The 22074-nt window shown below is 41.4% G+C and overlaps 2 protein-coding genes across 4 annotated transcripts in view; one reads left to right on the top strand and one right to left on the bottom strand.

Moving 5' to 3' along the window:
* Positions 1-10036, bottom strand: part of LOC311108546 (transport and Golgi organization protein 1 homolog) — a 20172-nt gene extending 10136 nt beyond the window's left edge. The window contains exons 1-9 of the mRNA XM_084151192.1: positions 9816-10036; positions 8515-8648; positions 8307-8393; positions 5398-8185; positions 4617-4901; positions 4390-4523; positions 1081-1212; positions 218-239; positions 10-98 (exon numbers count right to left, since the gene is read on the bottom strand). Of these exons, the coding sequence (XP_084007318.1) occupies positions 10-98; positions 218-239; positions 1081-1212; positions 4390-4523; positions 4617-4901; positions 5398-8185; positions 8307-8393; positions 8515-8648; positions 9816-9936 (3792 nt within the window). The 5' untranslated portion in view covers positions 9937-10036. The remainder of the gene's footprint in view (positions 1-9; positions 99-217; positions 240-1080; positions 1213-4389; positions 4524-4616; positions 4902-5397; positions 8186-8306; positions 8394-8514; positions 8649-9815) is intronic.
* Positions 1463-22074, top strand: LOC311108552 (TATA box-binding protein-associated factor RNA polymerase I subunit A-like). Of its 3 annotated transcripts, none has more exons than XM_084151205.1 (11): positions 1463-2143; positions 16222-16373; positions 16607-16770; positions 16866-16979; positions 17224-17422; positions 17729-17850; positions 18224-18382; positions 18831-18897; positions 19310-19433; positions 19618-19775; positions 20061-22074. In XM_084151205.1, exons 2-11 carry the CDS (start codon positions 16244-16246, stop codon positions 20282-20284), a joined length of 1461 nt encoding a protein of 486 aa, XP_084007331.1. In that variant the 5' UTR covers positions 1463-2143; positions 16222-16243; the 3' UTR covers positions 20285-22074. The 3 variants fall into 3 exon arrangements, with proteins under 3 accessions (XP_084007331.1, XP_084007330.1, XP_084007329.1); XM_084151204.1 differs by lacking the exon at positions 1463-2143 and adding an exon at positions 8673-8792; XM_084151203.1 differs by lacking the exon at positions 1463-2143 and adding an exon at positions 10098-10185.

Below are 22074 nucleotides of genomic sequence, written 5' to 3'. Positions count from 1 at the left end.
CATTCTTACCTGTTGTTGCAGTTCAGCAACCTTTAGGAGTACCTCCTCCTTCTCTTGTTCAAGCGTCTTCATCCTGTCCGCCATCTCTTTCTCAGTAGCTAATCAAAAATATATGTTAAGAGTACGAAATCAGACATGGCTTACACGTGACAACGACACAAGCCAGTAGGCAATATGAATGCACCATAAATTGCCTAAAATAAGTAGATGAACTTACTTAGATAGGACTTCCTTTTGACCTGTGAGAAAGACACAGAAAAGGAAAAAGGGGCATGTGAATTGAGGCAAAGTCTCTTCAACAGCAGCATGCAATACATAATAGAATAACATAAAGCAATACAAATGATGAAATGTAGGGTGTCTAATAAAAAATTCATATTTTGACCAATGGGTAAAATGATGTTAATTGTGTAGATACTCCTCTAAGAAAACCAATGGTCCAAACCTCTATCATAATCCATTAAAAAGTTATTGGCGTTTTTACCCTTGTAGGATGGTCAAGATTAGGGTGACTAAATCAATGGAAGCCAGAGAAAAAAATGTTGTCAGAAATCAGAAAACTTGGCTAACTTTAGGCTCACTGTGGAACTCAGCTTTCTTCTTGAATCCGGAGGACATGAAACAATATAGAGGTAAGATAGATATCGATGTTGGGACATGACATGTCGTATTTTCATATTTTAGTATACACTTTTCATATTAATGGGAATTCCTATTATTTTTCAAAGATTTCTCAGAAAAACAAGTGTATCTCTGAAATGTCAACGGAGCCCTGAGAATACCCCAAGCTTTTTATTTTCAAATAATTCAGCTCGTGTCAAGTTAATTTTGTGACCGGAGGAAACAACGTTGCAGAATATGTAAAATCCTCAAAAGTCGCTGGGAGAGGCGGCACTGCTCTGTCAACAGAGCTCGGTGCTTAAAATCGGATGTATTAGTTCACAAATCCGACTTTTGGAATATAATGTTAATGATATGTTAGAGAAAGACCCCACTGAATGATTCAGAACATGAAGAATCATATTTGTCTTGGACACCCTATGAAATGATGAAAGCAGTGACTATACAACAATGACTTACAGATAGAACGCTCCTCCAAAAGAGGAAGAGGAAGCCGATGACCCCCGCGCCTGCAGTGACCAGCACGGGTTCCCAGGACACGCCGTAGAAGTCTGGACCTGGCTTCCATTCCTCTGGCAGGCAGGTGACCATCTGAGGAGACACACAGGCCCAATCACAGTGTTCCTTCCTACAGCTCATATTTCTGGTCTAGCAAATAAGTTGGGCAATAGTTGGGCTGAGATGAAAGACAGGAAAATCATTTTACTAAACCATCAGGCATTACAGCGTTGTTCAAACTGAGCACCCTCTCAGTCAATGCAAACAGACACTTCTTCAGATCAAATCAAGGTGGGTTCAGAAATAGACCTATAACCCAGTTGTTGATCAAAATCAATAAAGAGGGTAAATCTGCCTTAACCTTATCTAATCAATGGGGATTGGCTTGGGGCCCTGCCACTGTCCAACCATAGAAACCTTTGCACTATGGACGTGGCATACAGGGACAACACAGACCATACACCTCAGTCGCTCAGTGAAAATCTGGGATTAGATCAAACAAGCTAAATTAAACACCACATTGTTGGAGTGGATCTAACAAACTAAGGCCTATGTGGATTTAGAGTGCATCATGTTCCCTTTCACCCTATAAAAAGGTGGGCAATAAACAAACAAATGACTACTTAACATAGGGCCTAGCATATAATTAATTTTAAACTGGGTGGTTCGAACCCTGAATGCTGAAAGCCTTGGTATATCAGACCGTATACCATGGGTATGACAAAACATTTATTTTTACTGCTCTAATTACGTTGGTAACCAGTTTATAATAGCAATAAAGCACCTCGGGGGTTTGTGGTATACTGCCAATATACCACGGCTAAGGGCCGTATCCAGGCACTCCACGTTGCATCACGCTTAAGAACAGCCCTTAGCTATGGTAAATTGGCCATATACCACACCCCCTTGGCCCTTATTGCTTAATTATACAAGGAAAGCGGTCAAAACAACAAAGCTAAATTCAACAGCTCAAAGAAACCTCTCGATCTGAGTCCTACAGGTACAGGAAGAACGGTTACTGCTGGTAAGTGTGCAATTTTTTTTATGAGTTAGAGGACAGTCGACTTTCACTTTGATAACATTGAAACAAAAGTGCAATCAGGTGATCTATTCTAGGCTGAAACTATTGGAGAAATGTATTAGGTATTGGAGGACAACTAAACCATTCCACAAGACTTTGAAGCTGCCAACAAGATTGAGTTACAATTTAGATATAGCAAGCCATCCATTTGGTAGACTAAGACTTGGCTAGCCAGCTAGCTACAATAGCTATTACAAAGACCCCAACAAGTTAGCCTCCATAAATGCGCAGTGTCAACACTAACATTAGCAAACTACTTACATATTGAAGTTCCGTTAGAAATAAGGCGTAGAAGACAGACAGTCGATCAGATTCTGTCATCATAGGCAAAGGGGTTGTGTCTTCCGAATCCATTGTTACTTTTAGTTGACAGCTGAGTTACCTAGCTAGGCTAATGTGCTATACAACTGGTTTGCGGAAATCCGAAAATCCTCGTTTCACAAACCTATCAACGTAGAATACTTGAGGCTCCTTCATCGTGGTTGTCTTTGACCACACAGAAGAGGCCAAGCTGTACCCATCTAGCTAGGTAAACTAATACGCTTACTAGCTAACGTTAGCTTGCTGACTGCTTCGCCAGCAACCGGTCTACTAGCGTAGGTAGCTAGCTATGCATTTAGCCTCCTTTTAGAGAATTGAACGTGATTACTTTCCACGACAAATGCACAAGTAGAAAGAAGGCTTGTACTACGAGCGGCGGTGTAATGTTTGTCCTAATCAATATGCAACAAACCGGCTGTGGTGGTCACTGAACTTCAGCCTACACTTTCCTAGGACACGTCAACAAAAAAAGGGGAAGGATCAATTAACCTGGGGTGTATTCATTCGGCACATTCTGTTGCAAAACCAAAGTTTCTAAACCTGCTGTACTGGCTTTGGCAAAACGTTTCTTAAACGAAAACTAGCTGAATTTGTCCAATAGAAACTCTCGTTTTAGTTGGAAAACTGTTTGAACTAATGATTACACCCCTGGGGCGCGTTCAACAGGATCCAACGTTTTTCGAACGTTCAGATAGCATAGTTCTATGTAGAACAAACATGCCTCCGACATGTTGAATAAGGAATCACATCTGCTCGGTTTACGGATTTCTGTAGCTCAGCTGGTAGAGCACGGCGCTTGTAACGCCAAGGTAGTGGGTTCGATCCCCGGGACCACCCATACACAAAAATGTATGCACGCATGACTGTAAGTCGCTTTGGATAAAAGCGTCTGCTAAATGGCATATTATTATTATTATTATTATTATTATTATTATTATTTCCATCTTCAACGTTCGCGAACGTTTTGCAACTGAACGTGGCCCTGCAGAAACTTTAACTTAGTGACATCGAGCATGACAAACATTCAAGTGGCAAAAATATTGCTCTGTACAAAAGCAATGTTGTAAAAAAATAAATAAATTGCTCAACAAAAAGTAAAAGACAAAAAATGTGAAAACCATGCATTATCCCAATAAATAAAATTGAGAAGTAAAATTGGCGCCTGGCCAATTGTCAGGGAGAAGAAGAAAATACATTTTTAGCCTATTAATTGATGGAAATACATTTGACTGGTCATGCTTATCGGTCTATAGGTTAATTTGCATAATTTAGTGGAATTAAATTGGCGTGTGTGTAGGCTACAGTATATTCATTATGCATCTTATTTATCACACACATATAGCATACAGATACAGAGCCCTTGAGAGGAACATCTGTCAGACAGCCAGAGAGCAGCAGCATCTCAAACAGCAACGGAAGGCAGGCTTCATCAGTGCATCACACCACTTTGCAATGAGCAGGAGGCAGTAGACTATGCATTTTGAAAACATATACTTAAATTGTTTGAAACCTGAACATTTTAATACATATGAGGCATGTCAGAATTCGGTAAGAAGAACCACACATTGTTAAATCCTCGACTTGCATGTTCTGTTAATATTAATTACCATAATCCAAATGTAATTTCTGTCATTCTGAGCACCCACCCTAATCAGGTTACGCAACCAATGCATATGGGTCCCAGATTTCTTAAATGTCCGGTAAATTAAAATGTTGCCGGTCAAATGTCCAGCGCCACATTTTCCTAATGGAAACCCTGATGCATACCACACTTGAGTCCTAAGCACTAATTTCTGACAGTCTGAAAAGGTAGTCAATTAATAGGAAGGCAACCTCATTCATAGACAGAAGTACATTAAGTAACTTACCATAACAGCATATATTCCAAGGTACTCATAAACCAGGGTGACTAGACTACCAGAGAAAATTAACACCGATACGAATGATGAACCACTCTGCTCCTCTTCCTGGAAATCAGAAACAGGGGGCGACTCCAGAGAGTCTGGCAATAAAGGACAAGCAAATTAGGTTCATGTCCGCACAGTTTATCCCTCACAATAATCTCAAAAGTAGAAGATGTTTAAAGAGCACATACCTGAGGAAGGGTGCTCCATGTCAACAAGTCCCATGTCCAAGGTATTTTCCAAAATAGCTTGAGGGCCCCTCTGGATTTCTTCTGGCTGATTGTCTTGGTTTCTGTTAAAATGCCCAACATCCTCCTCAAGACCCATATCTGGTCTGTTGTGGCCTTCATCATGGTTAGGCTTCTCCTCAGGTGCCTTAGTCTCTTCACCCGTCACAGTGAGGTTGTCCTCGTCTGTGTCCCCCACAGAGTGCGGGAACGTCTTTTCTTCCTCTGCATCATCAGACACGTCCCCATCTTTTCAAACATTTATAGCGGTTCAAACAGTAAGTACATTTTCATGCTTTGCAATCTAACTGGCATTGTCAGGGTGTGGTTTTGTACTATGTCAACAGACTACGATTTACTTTGTTGTACTTCATAGGCCTTTGTTAAAGATGGAATCTGCAGTAGGGGGAAACTGCGCCACTGGCCACCCCACTACCGCCGGCTGAGGACTATAGTGCAGCATGGTCTAAATCCATTTCAGTACATATTGTGCTCTTCTATGGCGCGTACAATGATGTCAGAGGGGAAAATAAACAGTGTTTGTTGTTTGCAGTAACTTTGTTGTTGTAATATCGCAAATGGACAAGGCCTTTTCACCATTAAGGATTCCAGCTTATCATGCAAACCCAATCACCAGACATTATCATCATGTCATTTGCAACGTATGACATTTTCCAAATATATTAATTTAACAAAGGTTTTAATACTCTGACATTAACAAACTGAAGAAAATAAGCAATCTTACCTGTGTCAGGGTGTAGTTGACTGCCCGCTGCCAAGGGAGCACTGTCGCTGGCCGTTGAGTACTTCTGATGCAGGGTGAACGCCAACTCTTGAAAGTCGTCCAAGATGGTGGCTTCCTCATCAAACTCACCAGCCTCCTGCTGCACGTCAGCATTCTCCCGGGAATCCAGCATCCTCTCAATCTCATCCAGGATTGGGGTCTCAGAGGCCTCCAAAATGGCCTCCAGCACCTTTTCAATGTCCTCACTGGTGTTTGTCTGGGACATCCGGGCAGCCTTCAGCTCCTTCTCCAGGTCAGAGAACAAGAACTCCACTCTGAAGAGGTTATGAAGACCCAGAATCTTCTGGAAGCGCTCCATATCCTCTTCCTTGAAGTGGTAGCGCAGTACTGTCAGCCTCAACACATCATCACTGTATTCTGTCTCTTGGCCTGAAAGGGGATCTGGAGCTTTGTCTTCAAGTGAGGGTGTACGGGTTTGATCCAAGCCTGCGCTTTCTGAATATTTTCCTATGTCATGCTCCTCAGGTTCTATGTCAATAGCCTCCTCATTTTGGACCACATCCAACTCATCACTCGATACAACCTCTGTTTCTGTAGCATTATTGGATAGCTCTGACCCAAATTCAGATGGACTTTCTTTGTCCTTATCATCAGTGTGCTCGGTTTTGGATGAAGAAGACAATGCTGCATTTTCATCCTCTAGCAACTCTTCCTCAATCTCCAAGTCCTCTGGGTCTATCAAATCCTCCTTATCTATGGAGAGTTCTTGATGGCTCTCTTTAACCATTGTGTTTTTAGTTGGATCTGGGACCTTACGTCCTCTGAAGCGTCTGAAAAGCTCTGTGCCACCCTGTTTCAACTTATTCTCTACTTGTGAGAAATCTCTCGACTCTTTTTGAATGGGGAGTTCTTCAACAGTTTGTTTCTGCTCTGATACGTTAGTTTTACTATCAAATTCTGTCTGTGAGACTTGTTTAGGGACTGGGCTGTCATTTACTGTAAGATTCTCTGCTAACGCCTTCTCTGTATGTTCCAAGGGAACCACCTCATCAGCAGGTGGTGTTGAAGGTTCAATGTCACCTTCTTCAGGTTCATCCTCAAACTGCAACGTCTGGGAATCCTCATCAGGTATTTTGACAGCCTCCTCAAGGAAATTAGATTCTACAGGTTCCTCAAAGATTAACTCATGTGGCTGTTCTGTTACCTCTGGCTCCTGCTTTGGGTCGTTGGCTAGCAGCTGTATATTCTCCTTGGGTTCTTTTTGTATGGGGAGTTCTTCAACATCTTGTTTCTGTTCTGATTCGATAGTAGTACTATCAAAGTCTGAGAGCATTTCTGTCTGTAAGACGTGTTTAGGGACTGGACTGTCATTTACTGTAAGATTCTTTGCTAAAGCCTGCTCGGTATGTTCAAAGGGAATCACCTCATCAGCAGGTGGTATTGAAGGTTCAATATCACCGTCTTCAGGATCATCCTCAAACTGCAACGTCTGGGAATCCACATCAGGAATTTTGACAGCCTCCTCACTGAAATTAGAGTCTATAGGTTCCTCAAAGATTAACTCATGTGGCTGTTCTGTTACCTCTGGCTCCTGCATTGGGTCATTGGCTAGCAGCTGTATATTCTCCTTGGGTTCTTCAATTTTGGGAGGCTCCTCTGGCGCAATCTCACCTTCATCATCATCCTCGTCATCTTCCTCTGAACCGGTGACATGAGCTGTTCTTTCCCCACCACTGACAATGTTAAAAACTGTATCACCAAATGAAGACCACAGGTTCTTGTCCTTGGAGTCCTGTTTTTCAGCTGTCTCTGATGGACTCTCTTCCTCATCTGTCTGATCAGATTCCGGAATGTCCTTGTGTTCTAAATTAGAATGTTCTGCAGAAAAAGCCAGCAATGGAGTTTCCCTAAGACGATAATCACTTTCCTCATCCTGCTGATATTCAAACTCTTCACTTTCCTCGTCTTCCTCGTCATATGGAGTCACCTTCCAAGTGTCCTCGTCATCGGAGGTGACAGCATCAAAAGTTGTTCCAAGTGTAGTTTTCAACTCAGGGACAGGTCTGCCTTCTGAAAAAACATCAGGCGCATTCTCCAACTCAGGATCATCTTTGGATAGAGGTTCTGAAAGGCTTTCTTTGGTCTCACCTCGCTCTGGTTCAACAACACTGTCCGGCACGGAGTCCTCGGTCCTCAGCTGATATTTCTGAAGGTCATCTTTGATTTTCTCAGCTGTGGGCTCAACTACTGTGTTAGATTCAACTCCCTTTGTGTCAAGAGTTTCGGTCGCGGTTTTAGGCTGAGGTATAGAGGACTCTAAAGGCTCAAAATGGCTTGGATCTTTATCTGGAACCTCCTCTAAAAGCTCATCTGGAACCTCCTCTACAACCTCATCTGGAACCTCCTCTACAACCTCATCTGGAACCTCCTCTACAACCTCATTTGGAACCTCCTCTAAAAGCTCACCTGGAATCTCCTCTACAACCTCCTCTACAACCTCATCTGGAACCTCCTCTAAAAGCTCATCTGGAACCTCCTCTACAACCTTATCAATGTCCTCAGGAACACCACTATCAATCTCATCGTTTTCTAACAGAGTCACTTCAGGTGGAGGCTCATCCACTTCCACTGTGGTGCTCTCTGCACTTTTGTTTAGGTCTAAAGTCTCTGTGGTTCCTTGCACAGATTCTTCCTGGTCCGTTAACAATAAGGAGGAGACTAACAGTGACTCAATGTCATAACTGTCAAACTTATCGTGTCCGGTGTCGAAACAAACAAAGTCGGTTTCCTGAAAAGAAAAAGAGAACATTGTTTGAGTCATACTACCCATTACAGAAAGTAGTTCAGGCATTTCAGATAATTTCTTAATGATGCATTGGCAATAAACGGAATACTATTTATTTTCTTACCTCAGCAGGAATCTCCAATTCTTTTTCAGTGTATATGTGATTGATTGCGAGTTGGTCCTTATGGAAGTAACCAAAGCGGTTCCCAACCTATTGTAAGAAATGGAAACAAAACAAAGAACTAAACATAATGTTAACAAAACAGAAAATGCTCCAACATCCATTATAGACTGCAATGTTATCACATTATTAAATATTAACTCATACTTACACTCCCCGCCCATATATCTGTCCTTCTGCCTGAGAGTTTATAGTAGACATATATAGTCTCTCCTTTTTTAAAAGACAGGAACCGACAGTCTGGTCCAGTGAAATCGCTTGAAGCTTTCCCCCGGCACAGGAGCACTGTGGAGAGGAAGGATTCACAGATCAGTTGTTGTGGAGATGTCACCCATACCAAACCTCTCATCCAATGACTCAGCCATGGACAGTCTTTGGGCATCCACCTTAAGTGCCCCATGCACAATCAGGGTGTAAATACACATTAAGGTAAGCCTTGTTTAATCTGCTTATCTGTTTACAATTTACAGTGAGAGTATCAAGGCATTAAGGGTTAAATGAAATAGCTATTGTTTTTGATAAGGCAGATGCAAAAAGACAAGAACTTGCAAGCAGAGAGGGGTTAATGACATTACTTTTTTTATGTAAACAATATATAGCTAGCTAAGCCTATACCAGCTTGCAATTGAGCTAGTCACAGTGAATGTGGCTATTTGCTTCCTAAAAGCCAACACAGAAGTATGATAATCTTTAGGGATGTAGCTCAGTTGGTAGAGCATGGCGTTTGCAACGCCAGGGTTGTGGGTTCGATTCCCACGGGGGTCCAGTATGAAAAAATAATTTTAAAAAATAAATAATGTATGCACTCACTAACTGTAAGTCGCTCTGGATAATAGCGTCTGCTAAATGACGTAAATGTAAATGTTTAGGGTCCGTTTAGTTAGGTAGCTAGTTGATTAAAATATTACTTGGCTAACAAATCTCTATTGTATGTATGGTAGGCTAAGTTGGCTAGTTAGCTAACCAATAACACTGCCAGCTCAACTCGCCAGCTATGTTGTGTAGTCCACACTGGTGAACATTGCCCATGAAGCACTGGGGCCTTCAGTGGCTTTGATTTCAATAAAATATGTAGGCTGAAAGCTTGTTTACATGGTGCAAGCTACTACAGAAACCCCGTAGGTAACGTTAGATAAGCTAGCTCCAGAATTGGGCCAGTAGCCAACCATGGCTTCGGCTACAACCAAGCAAAGCAGGTTACTAGCCATTTCTTGGTCTAGTTTGACGGCTTGTAATATATTACGTTACTCGTCTCGTGCTGATAAGAATACTAACGACAGTGCTTTTATCTAGGTTAGTCGAGTTCATCCCTTTGAAATGGCAACAGGTCAAAGATAACGCCGGTTTATTAGTTAGCTAACTGCTACGTTGCATTGAGGTCGGGAGAGTGCATTGACCGATCGATGGAAGCATCATTACTTAAAGTTCACGTGAGCTAAGCCAAGTACTTACAACTGCATTCCTCGTCGGCACATCGTTTGAAGTCGGAGAATCTCCTTTCGACGGCGGCTTTGGATATGAAATTATGAATAAATATAATTAAGAAGTATACATGAGAAACATTTACAGCCATGTCGGCAGTTGGGCAGGCTCGAGCATGAGCAGATGAAGCCGACACGTCAGCAAATCCAAGGCTGGAGCAATTTGCAGGATGTTGATCGTGGAGTCAAATATCAAAAACTGGGCGGACAAGGACAAACATTAAAGAGCAAGGCCATGGAACCAGAATGCAGAATATAATCTTTTTTTGAATCGCATACGTTCTGATTCGTGTTTATTACGTCTTGGATGGATACACCTGAAACATTCCACAAGTTTACTGGCAAGTGTTCGCAATTTCCTTTTCGATTTCCCAATTCAATTTGTCAACCTGACTACAGCAGATTTATTATGATACCTCAAAAGATGTGTGTGATGTACACGTACATTGTTTTTCAGGGGTACCCAAACAAACAAACCAAATACAGAGAGAATATGACACTGAATCTCTCGTAGCCTCAGGGTGGGTAGGCTATCCTTTCTACATGAGGGTGGTGCATTCCCCTGTTCTCAAAATAGTAGCCACTCTACCATCAAGGCCCACGGTAGCATGGTAGGGCTCCTATTTGGGGGGACCCTCAATTGTGGTAATGATCAAAGTCACATGTCATTGCAAATTAAATGACAAAGGCATTGCAACTTATTACAGGCCTTTACCAAAGACAAACCTCTTTCTGCTTATTCTTACAACCAATAAAAGTGATGTTGGGCTGGGTGTGCTCCATTCCACATTCAGGGTAAATATCTCCCCTAGGTATTGACTTTATTGTTTTAAAAGGGATCTCTATTACCCTCCCATAAATAATAATATCTTCCCCAGAACTATTTGAGGCCTACTTGCCTTCATTATTCCAGGGATGTGAGCTACTGAACCGCTGCACTGAACCTACCAATGATTTACTATTATATTCTCACTTGGTTATATTACCTACTCACTTCGACCAATAGGTGCTTTAAAAGTGCATGCCTGCTTTACTTTTTATTTTATTAAACAACAGTAACATACAAAACAATAGACAGAACAGCCAGAGTGATTACATGAAAAATAAATTACAAAGAGGACAAATAAAAATAAATTCACATTATATCAAATACAGACAAGTAGCGAATACATTTGAGACATTTAGCTTTGCATACGTTTTAATGCAAGACTAATTTTGATTTGTGTATGAACATTTTTCCTAATAAAATAGAGATTAATGACATACTGACGTTCAATTATAGAATCTGTGTAGTAAAATAATGTCAAAATTGGATATTTCAATGGTTGTATGCATTTTGTTGCCAAGATATAGCATCAAATCGGTCCAGAAAACCTCACTATGCAAACAACCACAAAATGAGTGTTCAATAGATTCAGTTTCTAGTTCACAAAAACTGCATTCACTGGTAATATCAGGTATCTATTTAGAAATCAAGTTAGTACAGGGGTAGAATCCATGGATAATCTTAAAGGAGATATCCTTTACTTTGTTGGTCACCATAAATTTGTGAGGAGTGAGCCAAGCACGGCGCCATTTCACATCAAACGATGAAGCCCAACAAAATATGGCAGAAGGAATAGATTTCCTGTAGAAAATATTCCTTTATAAATGATTGTTGAATTTCTTGTCTAGTAAAACTATGCCATTCATCTGGATATCAGGAACAGGAAGTTTACCCATAATATAAGGTAATTGTAGTAAAACAATTAAGCCCTCAGAGCTTCTGAAAAACCAAAATGAGGTACAATATTAAAAAAATAGGATTTTTTATTAAGTACCTTTTTAACCCAGTTGACTTTTGTTATTTGATTAAAGAGAATGAAGTCTAAGACATTTAGACCACCATCACAAACCCTGTTGGTGAAAACATCTCTTTATTTTTGATAGTTTTTCCATATGAAGTTGTACAATAGCCTATCTAAGGTACAGCAAGTGGATTTTGGAATGTCAATAGATAGTCCCTTAGCCTTGGATAAACGCACCCTCCCTTGAAGACTTAAATCACTCCCTAACCATGAGGATAATTTATTTTTGATTCAGTTACAGGATTCAAATTAAAAAGATCATTCATAGCCTTGAGGTTTTTGGTGATCTTTACACCCAGGTAGGATACAGTATCTTTTCCTGAGATGTTACAATCTGCTGGATTGACACCTCCCTTAAGAACAAACATCTCACTTTGGAAAGGTTTAATACCGAACCTGACATTTTGGAGAACTGCTTCACAATATCCAATGCCAATCTAGCTTGTGACACAAAAAAAAAAAGTGAGGTGTCATCCAGCTGTCTATATCTTGATCTCTCTGGCCTGGAATGTAATGCCTTCAAATTGACTTTGAGAAACTAATGAGCATAAGGTTTGAGTTACTAACAACAACAAAAGGTGAGATTGGACAACCTTGTCGTATTCCTTTGTGAATGTTAAACCTTGAGGTTGTTCCATGACAGAGTTTGATACAGCTATTGCCACCTTTTTATACAGAGTTCTAATGGCATCAACAAAAAAGTTACCAAACTTAAAATGCTGAAAATCCCAAAATAAGATAACAGAGAAGTCATCCAAAAGATCACAGTACTCAACCAAATCTAACACCAGCCTCAGATTATTACACACCACTTCCATAAACCATGATTGACATTCATCAATCAGATCATTCAAGCCTGACTTTAACCCTTTTGCAAAGATTGAGGCTATACTTTTGTAGTCGTTATTGTGGAGTGTAATTGGACACCAGTTATCAATAAATAAGAGATCCTTGTGTAGTTTAGGTATGAGAGTAATAACCTTGCTTTAGAGGCAGGTAGTTCTCCCTTATTTATAGCCACCTTATCAAATCAATTTCAAGTTTAAATTTCAAGTAAAAATTGTGCTGTTTCTTCAGCGGTTTTGTAAAATTCAGAGGGTAATCCAACACGGCCTGGATACTTTTTTAAATTGAGCAATCCCATATTGGATGTCCATAATGGACAAATCTTGACAGCAAGTCCGATTGAATTCTTCACTAACAGAGTTAACATTCTCTTTAGAATAAAATAGTTTAGAGTCACTGAAACTGTTATCTAAGGAGTAAAGATTCTCATAAAATTTAGTGGTAAAGTCTGATAACTCTCTATCCTCAGAGGTTACCCAATTAATCTTACCTTTCCGAAGTGTTTTGAGTTCCCTTCTATTTTCCAAATTAAAAAAGTATCTACTCTTCTTTTCGCATTTTTCAAGCCATTGTTTTCTGACCTTATGAAGGCTCCTAGCCTTTTTTCCTTATATCGTTTATGTAGTTGATTCTGTAAATCATTCAATTTAGCCTTCTCATTAAGATCAAGATGCTCAATCTCCATGATATCAGCAATTTTATTAGATAGCTCAGTTACCTCACATCTTAAAGCAAGCAGCTTCCCATAAGTAATACAGGCTGAGCAGATTTTAAATTGCAGCACTTCCCAATATTTCCCATATAGCGAGCAATATTAATGGCGTGTTTTTGTTGGCACTAACTCCACAGTGGTTCGTTGAACAAAGCCTATTGAAAAATGAATGTTGTTTTTGGATAAAACGCATAAAATAAGGTCTGTGGTAAACACAGGTTTAGGAGATCGTTTTGTTCTATGAGATCATCTTCATCAACTAACGTCACTTTTTGTGAATTTTTAGTAATTTATGTCATTTTAAAAACCGCATAACGTACATAAAGGCTACATAATTCATAAAGGTCTTGTTAACTGACTGATATTATTATCCCTACATTAGAGGTAGAGACTTTGTTTACTTACTAACGAGCGGAATAAGTATTTTCCACCAATGATAGAATGCCAGAAAGCTCTTCAGGAAGTACACCGGAAGTGAGACATGTTTTGAACAAGAGAGGAAGAGGCGAAGCGAGAGGGATAACTGGGCGCAAAATCTGTCTTCTCCAGCAGGTGGCGATTTTTTGTTTCTTTCCGCTCACTAAGCGAGGAGTTTTTGTATGGAGGTCAATGAGAGTGTCGAATTTGGTTAACAAAACATTGAATGGCTTATTTGCTGCGTCTGGCTTATTTGATTGAATAGAAGTTTCATACTTATTAGGCTATTACGAGTGTACTGATATAAGTCCCGTGTAGCTCAGTTGGTAGAGCATGGCGTTTGCAACGCCAGGGTTGTGGGTTCGTTTCCCAAGGGGGGCCAGTATGAAAAAAACACACACAAACAACATGTATGCACTCACTAACTGTAAGTCGCTCTGGATAAGAGCGTCTCCTAAATGACAACATTTTTCAATTTTAAATGTATAAGTAGGACACGTGACATCCAGGCAACTTTGAGAAAAAACACTTTATATCGGAGTTGTGCCTGGTCGGTACTAGTTACCACAGTCACAAAGTCATAAACCCCGCCTATTTCTACAACGTATGTTCTTGAAATGTGATTTTAAACCTAACCTTAATCACACTGCTAACCTTATGCTTAACCCTAAATCTCGTTTTTGTTTTCATAAATTTTTACGATATCGCCAATTCTGACTTTGTGGCTGTGGTAACCGTTGTGCTTTTTTTCACACGCGTATATGCCCTCTAATTGGCCACCTGATCTTGCCTCCTCCCGACTGCATTCCATTTTTTAAGACATTTAATTTAATTGTTAGAGCGGCTACTAGAGTATCTGTGTTTTAACGAAAAGCATGCATGAGGTTACCTACATTATATTTAGGTAGAATCTGACATATATACACTGCTCAAAAAAATAAAGGGAACACTTAAACAACACAATGTAACTCCAAGTCAATCACACTTCTGTGAAATCAAACTGTCCACTTAGGAAGCAACACTGATTGACAATACATTTCACATGCTGTTGTGCAAATGGAATAGACAACAGGTGGAAATTATAGGCAATTAGCAAGACACCCCCAATAAAGAAGTGGTTCTGCAGGTGGTGACCACAGACCACTTCTCAGTTCCTATGCTTCCTGGCTGATGTTTTGGTCACTTTTGAATGCTGGCGGTGCTTTCACTCTGGTGGTAGCATGAGACGGAGTCTACAACCCACACAAGTGGCTCAGGTGGTGCAGCTCTTCCAGGATGGCACATCAATACGAGCTGTGGCAAGAAGGTTTGCTGTGTCTATCAGCGTAGTGTCCAGAGCATGGAGGCGCTACCAGGAGACAGGCCAGTACATCAGGAGATGTGGAGGAGGCCGTAGGAGGGCAACAACCCAGCAGCAGGACCGCTACCTCCGCCTTTGTGCAAGGAGGAGCAGGAGGAGCACTGCCAGAGCCCTGCAAAATGACCTCCAGCAGGCCACAAATGTGCATGTGTCTGCTCAAACGGTCAGAAACAGACTCCATGAGGGTGGTATGAGGGCCCGACGTCCACAGGTGGGGGTTGTGCTTACAGCCCAACACCGTGCAGGACGTTTGGCATTTGCCAGAGAACACCAAGATCGGCAAATTCGCCACTGGCGCCCTGTGCTCTTCACAGATGAAAGCAGGTTCACACTGAGCACATGTGACAGAGTCTGGAGACGCTGTGGAGAACGTTCTGCTGCCTGCAACATCCTCCAGCATGACCGGTTTGGCGGTGGGTCAGTCATGGTGTGGGGTGGCCTTTCTTTGGGGGGCCGCACAGCCCTCCATGTGCTCGCCAGAGGTAGCCTGACTGCCATTAGGTACCGAGATGAGATCCTCAGACCCTTTGTGAGACCATATGCTGGTGCGGTTGGCCCTGGGTTCCTCCTAATGCAAGACAATGCTAGACCTCATGTGGCTGGAGTGTGTCAGCAGTTCCTGCAAGAGGAAGGCATTGATGCTATGGACTGGCCCGCCCGTTCCCCAGACCTGAATCCAATTGAGCACATCTGGGACACCATGTCTCACTCCATCCACCAACGCCACGTTGCACCACAGACTGTCCAGGAGTTGGCGGATGCTTTAGTCCAGGTCTGGGAGGAGATCCCTCAGGAGACCATCCGCCACCTCATCAGGAGCATGCCCAGGCGTTGTAGGGAGGTCATATAGGCACGTGGAGGCCACACACTACTGAGCCTCATTTTGACTTGTTTTAAGGACATTACATCAAAGTTGGATCAGCCTGTAGTGTGGTTTTCCACTTTAATTTTGAGGGTGACTCCAAATCCAGACCTCCATGGGTTAATACATTTGATTTCCATTGATCATTTTTGTGTTATTTTGTTGTCAGCACATTCAACTATGTAAAGAAAAAAGTATTTAATAAGATTATTTCATTCATTCAGGTCTAGGATGTGTTGTTTAAGTGTTCCCTTTTATTTTTTTGAGCTGTGTGTATATATATATATATATATTTATTTATTGTGGGCTTTCACATGATTGTCTACGAAATAGGTTGAACTTCAAACGGTGAGTCATGGATGATCTTGAGTCAGAACTGAGGGTGCCAGGTGAACTGGGCGAAAATGAGTCTTCAGATGATGAATCAATCAACAGAAAACGAATCAAGAAGCCAAACCTTCCCCTGGCGCCTCCTATATTTAAAGGTACTTTATAAAATACAGTGTGTAGACGAATATGTGAACAGCTAGTTTATTAGCTTGACAATGTTCTACCTGTGGCTGTGATGTTTATGCTTGCTCTGGACCCATCGCGCCACGAGAACAATGCACGACGCCCTGGACCAGAGCTATATTTATGCCTGATTATTGTGTTCATCATTGTGTAAGATGCTCTCTTCTTAGTCCTATTAACCAGTCTGTCTCCTGTATCATCACAGAGAAACCCTGTGAGACTGGTTTTCACAAGACCACAAGGAACTGCCTCCAGCACATCAGGGAGGCCCTGCTGCACCATAGATGGCAGAAAGCTGCCGAGTACATGTCCAGTTACTCACAAACACTGGAGGACACAACTGCAAACATGCCACAACTCTACGCTGAGGTAAGTATATCGTTGCTCTGACTAAACACTAACAAAAATAACTCAGAAGTACTATAGAAATGTGAAATCAGATTTCTTCAAACGTTGTCCTTCAGATCATTTGGAGGATAGGCACAGAGATACTACACCACCATCCCGACTCAAAGCTGGAAGACTACAACAGTTTCTATGAGCGAGTGAAACACTCAGGAGTAAAACATTACCTGAAAGTATGTTCATTCTTATGTTCTTTGCTTGACCTATGCATTCATTTTTTTTTTACTATCACCTCTCCTAAAGTACCCTAAGTCAATAGGTTAAAAAAGTCAATATAGGACAAAGTCAATACTTTTTTATATGTTTTGAGCCAGTATGACACCTTCAAAAACAAACAAATGGATGGAATATGTAAACAATGTGTTTTAACATGGAAATGTATGTGAATGTACATTGAGGAAGTGTTTTGTCCAGTAGGTCTGTCTGGAGCACTCGTTCCACCTCCTGGTGAATGGGCAGTTTGAGGACGCCAAGCGTCAGCTGTCCATTGCTGAGAGCTGGCGGTACGGCAAGCAGTCAGCCGATCAGTCCCAGCGGATTAAGTTGATCCAGGCCTACAGTGGCTTCCTGGATTACATCATCTGGTGTGAAAAAAAAGCCACTGTCTCCAGCACAGGTAAGAGGATACCTGCCAACCCCCAAGCATCCATTATTCATTGATTTCAATTACATTGGGATAGTAGAAATCTTCATGTTGTGTTACATCACCATCTACTGGAAAGATAATGTAACTGTCTTTGGGGACATTTTTTAAATTTTTATTTCACCTTTATTTAACCAGGTAAGCCAGTTGAGAACAAGTTCTCATTTACAACTGCGACCTGGCATAATTCCAATGCATTTCAAACATCATGGTAAAACAAAGAGTAACCAGACCCTGAGGTGCCTTGGCTTAGCATGGACTTTGACATTATTATTTCAGATGAGTATGATGCAGGTGTCAATCAAGAGATGCACAGCTACTTCCGCCAATCCTCTGTGAACCTGAAGGAGATCATGAAGCTTCCTGGTGTCTGGGATCCTTTTGTTCTGAGTTACATTGATGTAAGTACTAGTTTGAGAAAACATTTCAAAACAGAATGGGACGGTATTACCTGAACTTGACACATATTTTCATTTTACGTTTCAAAGAGATTTGCTACGATTTGCCCTACTGAACACGACCCCTGGCATCCCTTTTTCCCATCATTGAACTACGTTCCCTTATCAGACTACATTTTTACATTTTAGTCATTTAGCAGATGCTCTTATCCAGAGCGACTTACAGTTAGTGAGTGCATACATTTCCATACTGGCCCCCCGTGGGAATCGAACCCACAACCCTGGCGTTACAAGCGCCATGCTCTACCAACTGAGCTACACAGGGCCTGTGTACCTATGATGAGCTAATGTTTTGACTTGTGTGTGTCAATGGCAGATGCTGGAATTCTACAACGATCACGAGGGAGCTGTGAAAGTTCTAAATGACTACGCCTATGACAACAATTTGCCCCCCAACCCCAATGCCCATGTCTACCTCTACCGGTACATGAAGAAACACGACCACCCATCAAAGAAACTGCTCAAAGTGCTGAAGGTAGGACTGAGGCCATTGTTCTTGACAAAGGTATCTAGCAGAAACGATGGGCACTGGCTTCTGTTTCTGTTTGTTTAAACTTTATTTTGTATTCAATTAAAATCTTATATATTTTTTTGAGGTGTGCCCTTTCCTTTTACAATGTAGAGTATTCTAGGAAAGGCACCAAAGAGGGTGTGTGAATGGGAGTAGGTGGGAATCGTACTCACAAAACATTATTGTTAATTTAGCTGTATGTTTATAGTTGGCTTATTGAATGTTAAATTAAGCCATGGAAAATAATGTTTGCCTTAGGTTGACCTCCCTAAAAAAAGTAATTACAGTACTTTTGATAGATGTAATTGCTAAGCTCTAGGCTACAGTTAGTCCTGCACTCCTCTGCCCTCTGAATAGCATACTAGTACAGTAATGTTTAATTAGTCCATGTTTTCTATTACATTTGCCTTAGATCCTGCATACATTGGTCCCAAGTCATGAGTTAATGCTGGAATACTGTTCTCTTCTGCTACAATCCGGTAAGTGTGTGTTTTATATATTTGCTTTTCAGTGTCTTAAAAGGACCCAATGCCCTAGGGCAGGCATGCGCAACTCCAGTCCCCGGGGGCCTGATTGGTGTCACACTTTTCCTCCAGCCTTGTAGCCAACACACCTGATTAAACGAATTGCATTCTAAACTGAAGATGATGATTAGTTGATTATTGGAGTCAGGTGTGATAACAGGGGCTGGGGCGAAAGTGTGTCATCAATCAGGCCCCCGAGGACTGGAGTTGCCCATCCCTGCCCTAGGGTGTAATATGTAAAAAAATCTTGATGTTTTCGTCATGTTTCTATCATCTCAGGGGCTTTTACATGAAGATGAATGTGTTTGGTGGATGCACCTTTCACACTGACGGTGTTCATAGTAAAGGGGGAGTCTATTTGTTTCAGACAAAGAGGGGGATCTTCAGAAGGCTCTAGGTGTGGTTCTGGATCTCCTGGACTACGCCAGTTGGAGGAGCAACTTGGATGTCTGGAACCATTTGATGACCATCATCAAGAGGCTGAGGCTCAGGTAAGGATGGCTGCATGAATCCATACTATTCTCTCTCAAAAGGATGATTTTGAAGTTCCTCTCCATTCAAATTAATTAAAGTCAGCTTACATTGCTTGTATCTCTTCTCATTGCTAATTGACAACATTTGTGATATGTTTCCTTTTCAATACTTATAATTCCACTGGTTGATATTTTCCTTTAGAAAACAATGGCTGAAGCTTGTTGAAGAGGAGATGGCGAACAGAAAGGACTGGTGGCTAGCAATGCACTTCACAACATTCCAGGCCAGGAGAGACTTGGCAGTGAATAGAGAGCTACTGGAAGTGAAGCGCTTTGTGGTTGGAGCCTTTTGTCCTCGCTGTAAGTAAATCTACCACAGTAACACTTTTTTTTTATTTTTTATTTTCTTGAGTATTACTTTCTTCCAGTTGTGTGAGATTGAGACTTCCTTATTGTCACTATTTGCGGCCTTGGCACTATGTGGCCAAATATACAATTAATTTAAGAATACATGTTTACTACCTTGAATCACCATTATTGGTTGTCCTTAGGTCTTGTTCATTCTAGTTCCTTCTGGTTCTTATAGTGGAAAATTAGCAGTATGACATCTTATGTAGTTTAATCCATTGTTGTTTCTTTTGCCAGATGCTTCCATGTACTGTGGTGTTGGTAAGGAAACCCGAAAAGGAGTTACTTCTGAGGCGCAGAAGACTAAAAGGTCCAAGAAGGCCGAGAAGGATAAGGAATCCAAGACCGCTAAGAAAGCTCAGAAGAGAACACGGAAAGCAAAGTCCAGACTGACTTTGAGAAAGCTCCTGGAACGGCGCCGGGCACATCGGCAAGAACAGAAATGTTTTAAAGATGCGTGAAGAGCTTCCACCATTGCCTGATCATAGCAGACATGACCTCCTCATGCAGTCATCGGGTCAGACTCTCTCCCCTTCCATGACAGCTGCTCCAACTACCCCCCCCCCCCCCCCCCAAAAAAAAAAAAAAGAGGCAGGCCTCTCTCGCATTGCATTGCATGTCAAGTTCTACGATTGTCCACCAGGGAGAGCTCATACTATGGCTACATTTTGAGTCGTTCTGGATGCTGCTGAACCACAAACTGAGAGCTGTGTTCACTGTGGTAGTTTGTAGGTGAAAGGGAGGCTGGGTACACAGCTCTACAACCATTAGATCACGAGCCAACATATGAGTAGCTCTCCAAGCAATTCTGAAAGTACATGCATGTTTTCCACGTGTTCCCATCGCAAACTTTCATAAACAAGCTATTGTTCAACCAAAGCCACATTGACATTATCCTACCCCTGGTTAGCCACTATTGACTTAAAAAGCCAAAAGTAACACTAAATCTGCCAATTAATTTCCAGCAATATTGCCATTTGCCTCAGTCTGTCTGCTTGGTGTGTGCATTTGTCTATCACTCAGTATGTAGCCCGTTAGCCATGCTAGTAATGATAACCCTCTCTTGTGGGTAGACAGAAAGACTTAATTAAACGTTAACTGCAAAGTAGGCTTACCTGACAAAGATATAATTATTATTTGTATCAATTGGGTGGCCATCCTTTTGCAAACTCTGCCATGACATGCTGCAGCAGTAGGCCTAACAGACATCACTAGACTGACACATTCCCCTCTTTCTAAATGTGCATTTAAAGGGGAGTTACACCCCCCCCCAAAACAATTGTATGTTTTTATTTGGGACCTCAAAATTGCTCTTCTGTGATTTAAGCATTGACATGTACTCAGAACATCAATTTTTGTTGTTCCTCTATCAATAATTGTAACATTGACAGTAGAAAACAGGAAAAATGCAACAGAATTCCCGAAAATACAAAAGGTAATTTAATGGGGCCCCTTAGAGGTGTTTATTAACCATTATTTTAACAGGTATATTGACAGAAAACACATCTCATGCTAGAAAAGGTTGGAGACCCCTGATCTAGGAGGTAATAAGCTCTGAGGCTGGCTGTGGCCTCAACTGAACCTCTGCTGATTCATGGAGAACCCAGCTGAATTAACGGGGAGGCGACATGTTGGAATTGACTCATATTTTGGGACGCCAAAGAGCAGCATCATAACAGAAGCAAAAGACAATGCAGTGATACAGAGAGAAAAAGTACATTTCTGTAAACTGCTGTTGCGATTCTTCCGTCACGTTCATGCTGACACCACAGACAACATTCTCTATCTCACACACATACAGGTGGAACGCAAGTCTGATTACTGAACACCCCTCCAGCCGCTCGATGCAGGATAACAGAGCTGACTTTCACGGGCCAAGGGCTTGCAGGCTGCCTGGGAACAGAGAACAGTGGGCCCAGCTTTATCATGATTAAGGACAACATCATACACGTTTGTTGTCAGAACCTGCGATGGAGCCTTTTGTTCCTGAACAACTAACTGTGCTTTATGACCTGTACTATTCAATGTTATGGAGTTACAGGGATCAAATACTCTGTTGATATTTTACTGTAAAGTGAGAGTGACTGTCGATACTTTACTGTAAAATGAGTGACTTGATTGTTTGAATTTGCGCTGTTGTACCTGATTCATTGCTGTAATCTTTGTGCCTGTGGAATGGTGAATGTTACAGCTGTATTTTGTACTGTTTGTTACTGAATAAACAATTGATTAGTTGGCTGAAAAAAATATA

This window comes from Coregonus lavaretus, assembly GCF_964263955.1.
Source record: "Coregonus lavaretus genome assembly, chromosome: 33".
Classification (NCBI taxonomy): domain Eukaryota; kingdom Metazoa; phylum Chordata; class Actinopteri; order Salmoniformes; family Salmonidae; genus Coregonus; species Coregonus lavaretus.
This window is presented reverse-complemented; position numbering and strand designations above follow the sequence as displayed.

What these genes read in the sequence shown, in the direction of transcription:
- LOC311108552 (XM_084151205.1), top strand. Translation starts at nt 16,244, where the DNA reads ATGGATGATCTTGAGTCAGAACTGAGGGTGCCAGGTGAACTGGGCGAA. An exon ending in GGCGCCTCCTATATTTAAAG is followed by an intron (nt 16,374 to 16,606) that starts GTACTTTATAAA and finishes GTATCATCACAG; the next exon opens with AGAAACCCTGTGAGACTGGT. An exon ending in TTGTTCTGAGTTACATTGAT is followed by an intron (nt 17,851 to 18,223) that starts GTAAGTACTAGT and finishes TGTCAATGGCAG; the next exon opens with ATGCTGGAATTCTACAACGA.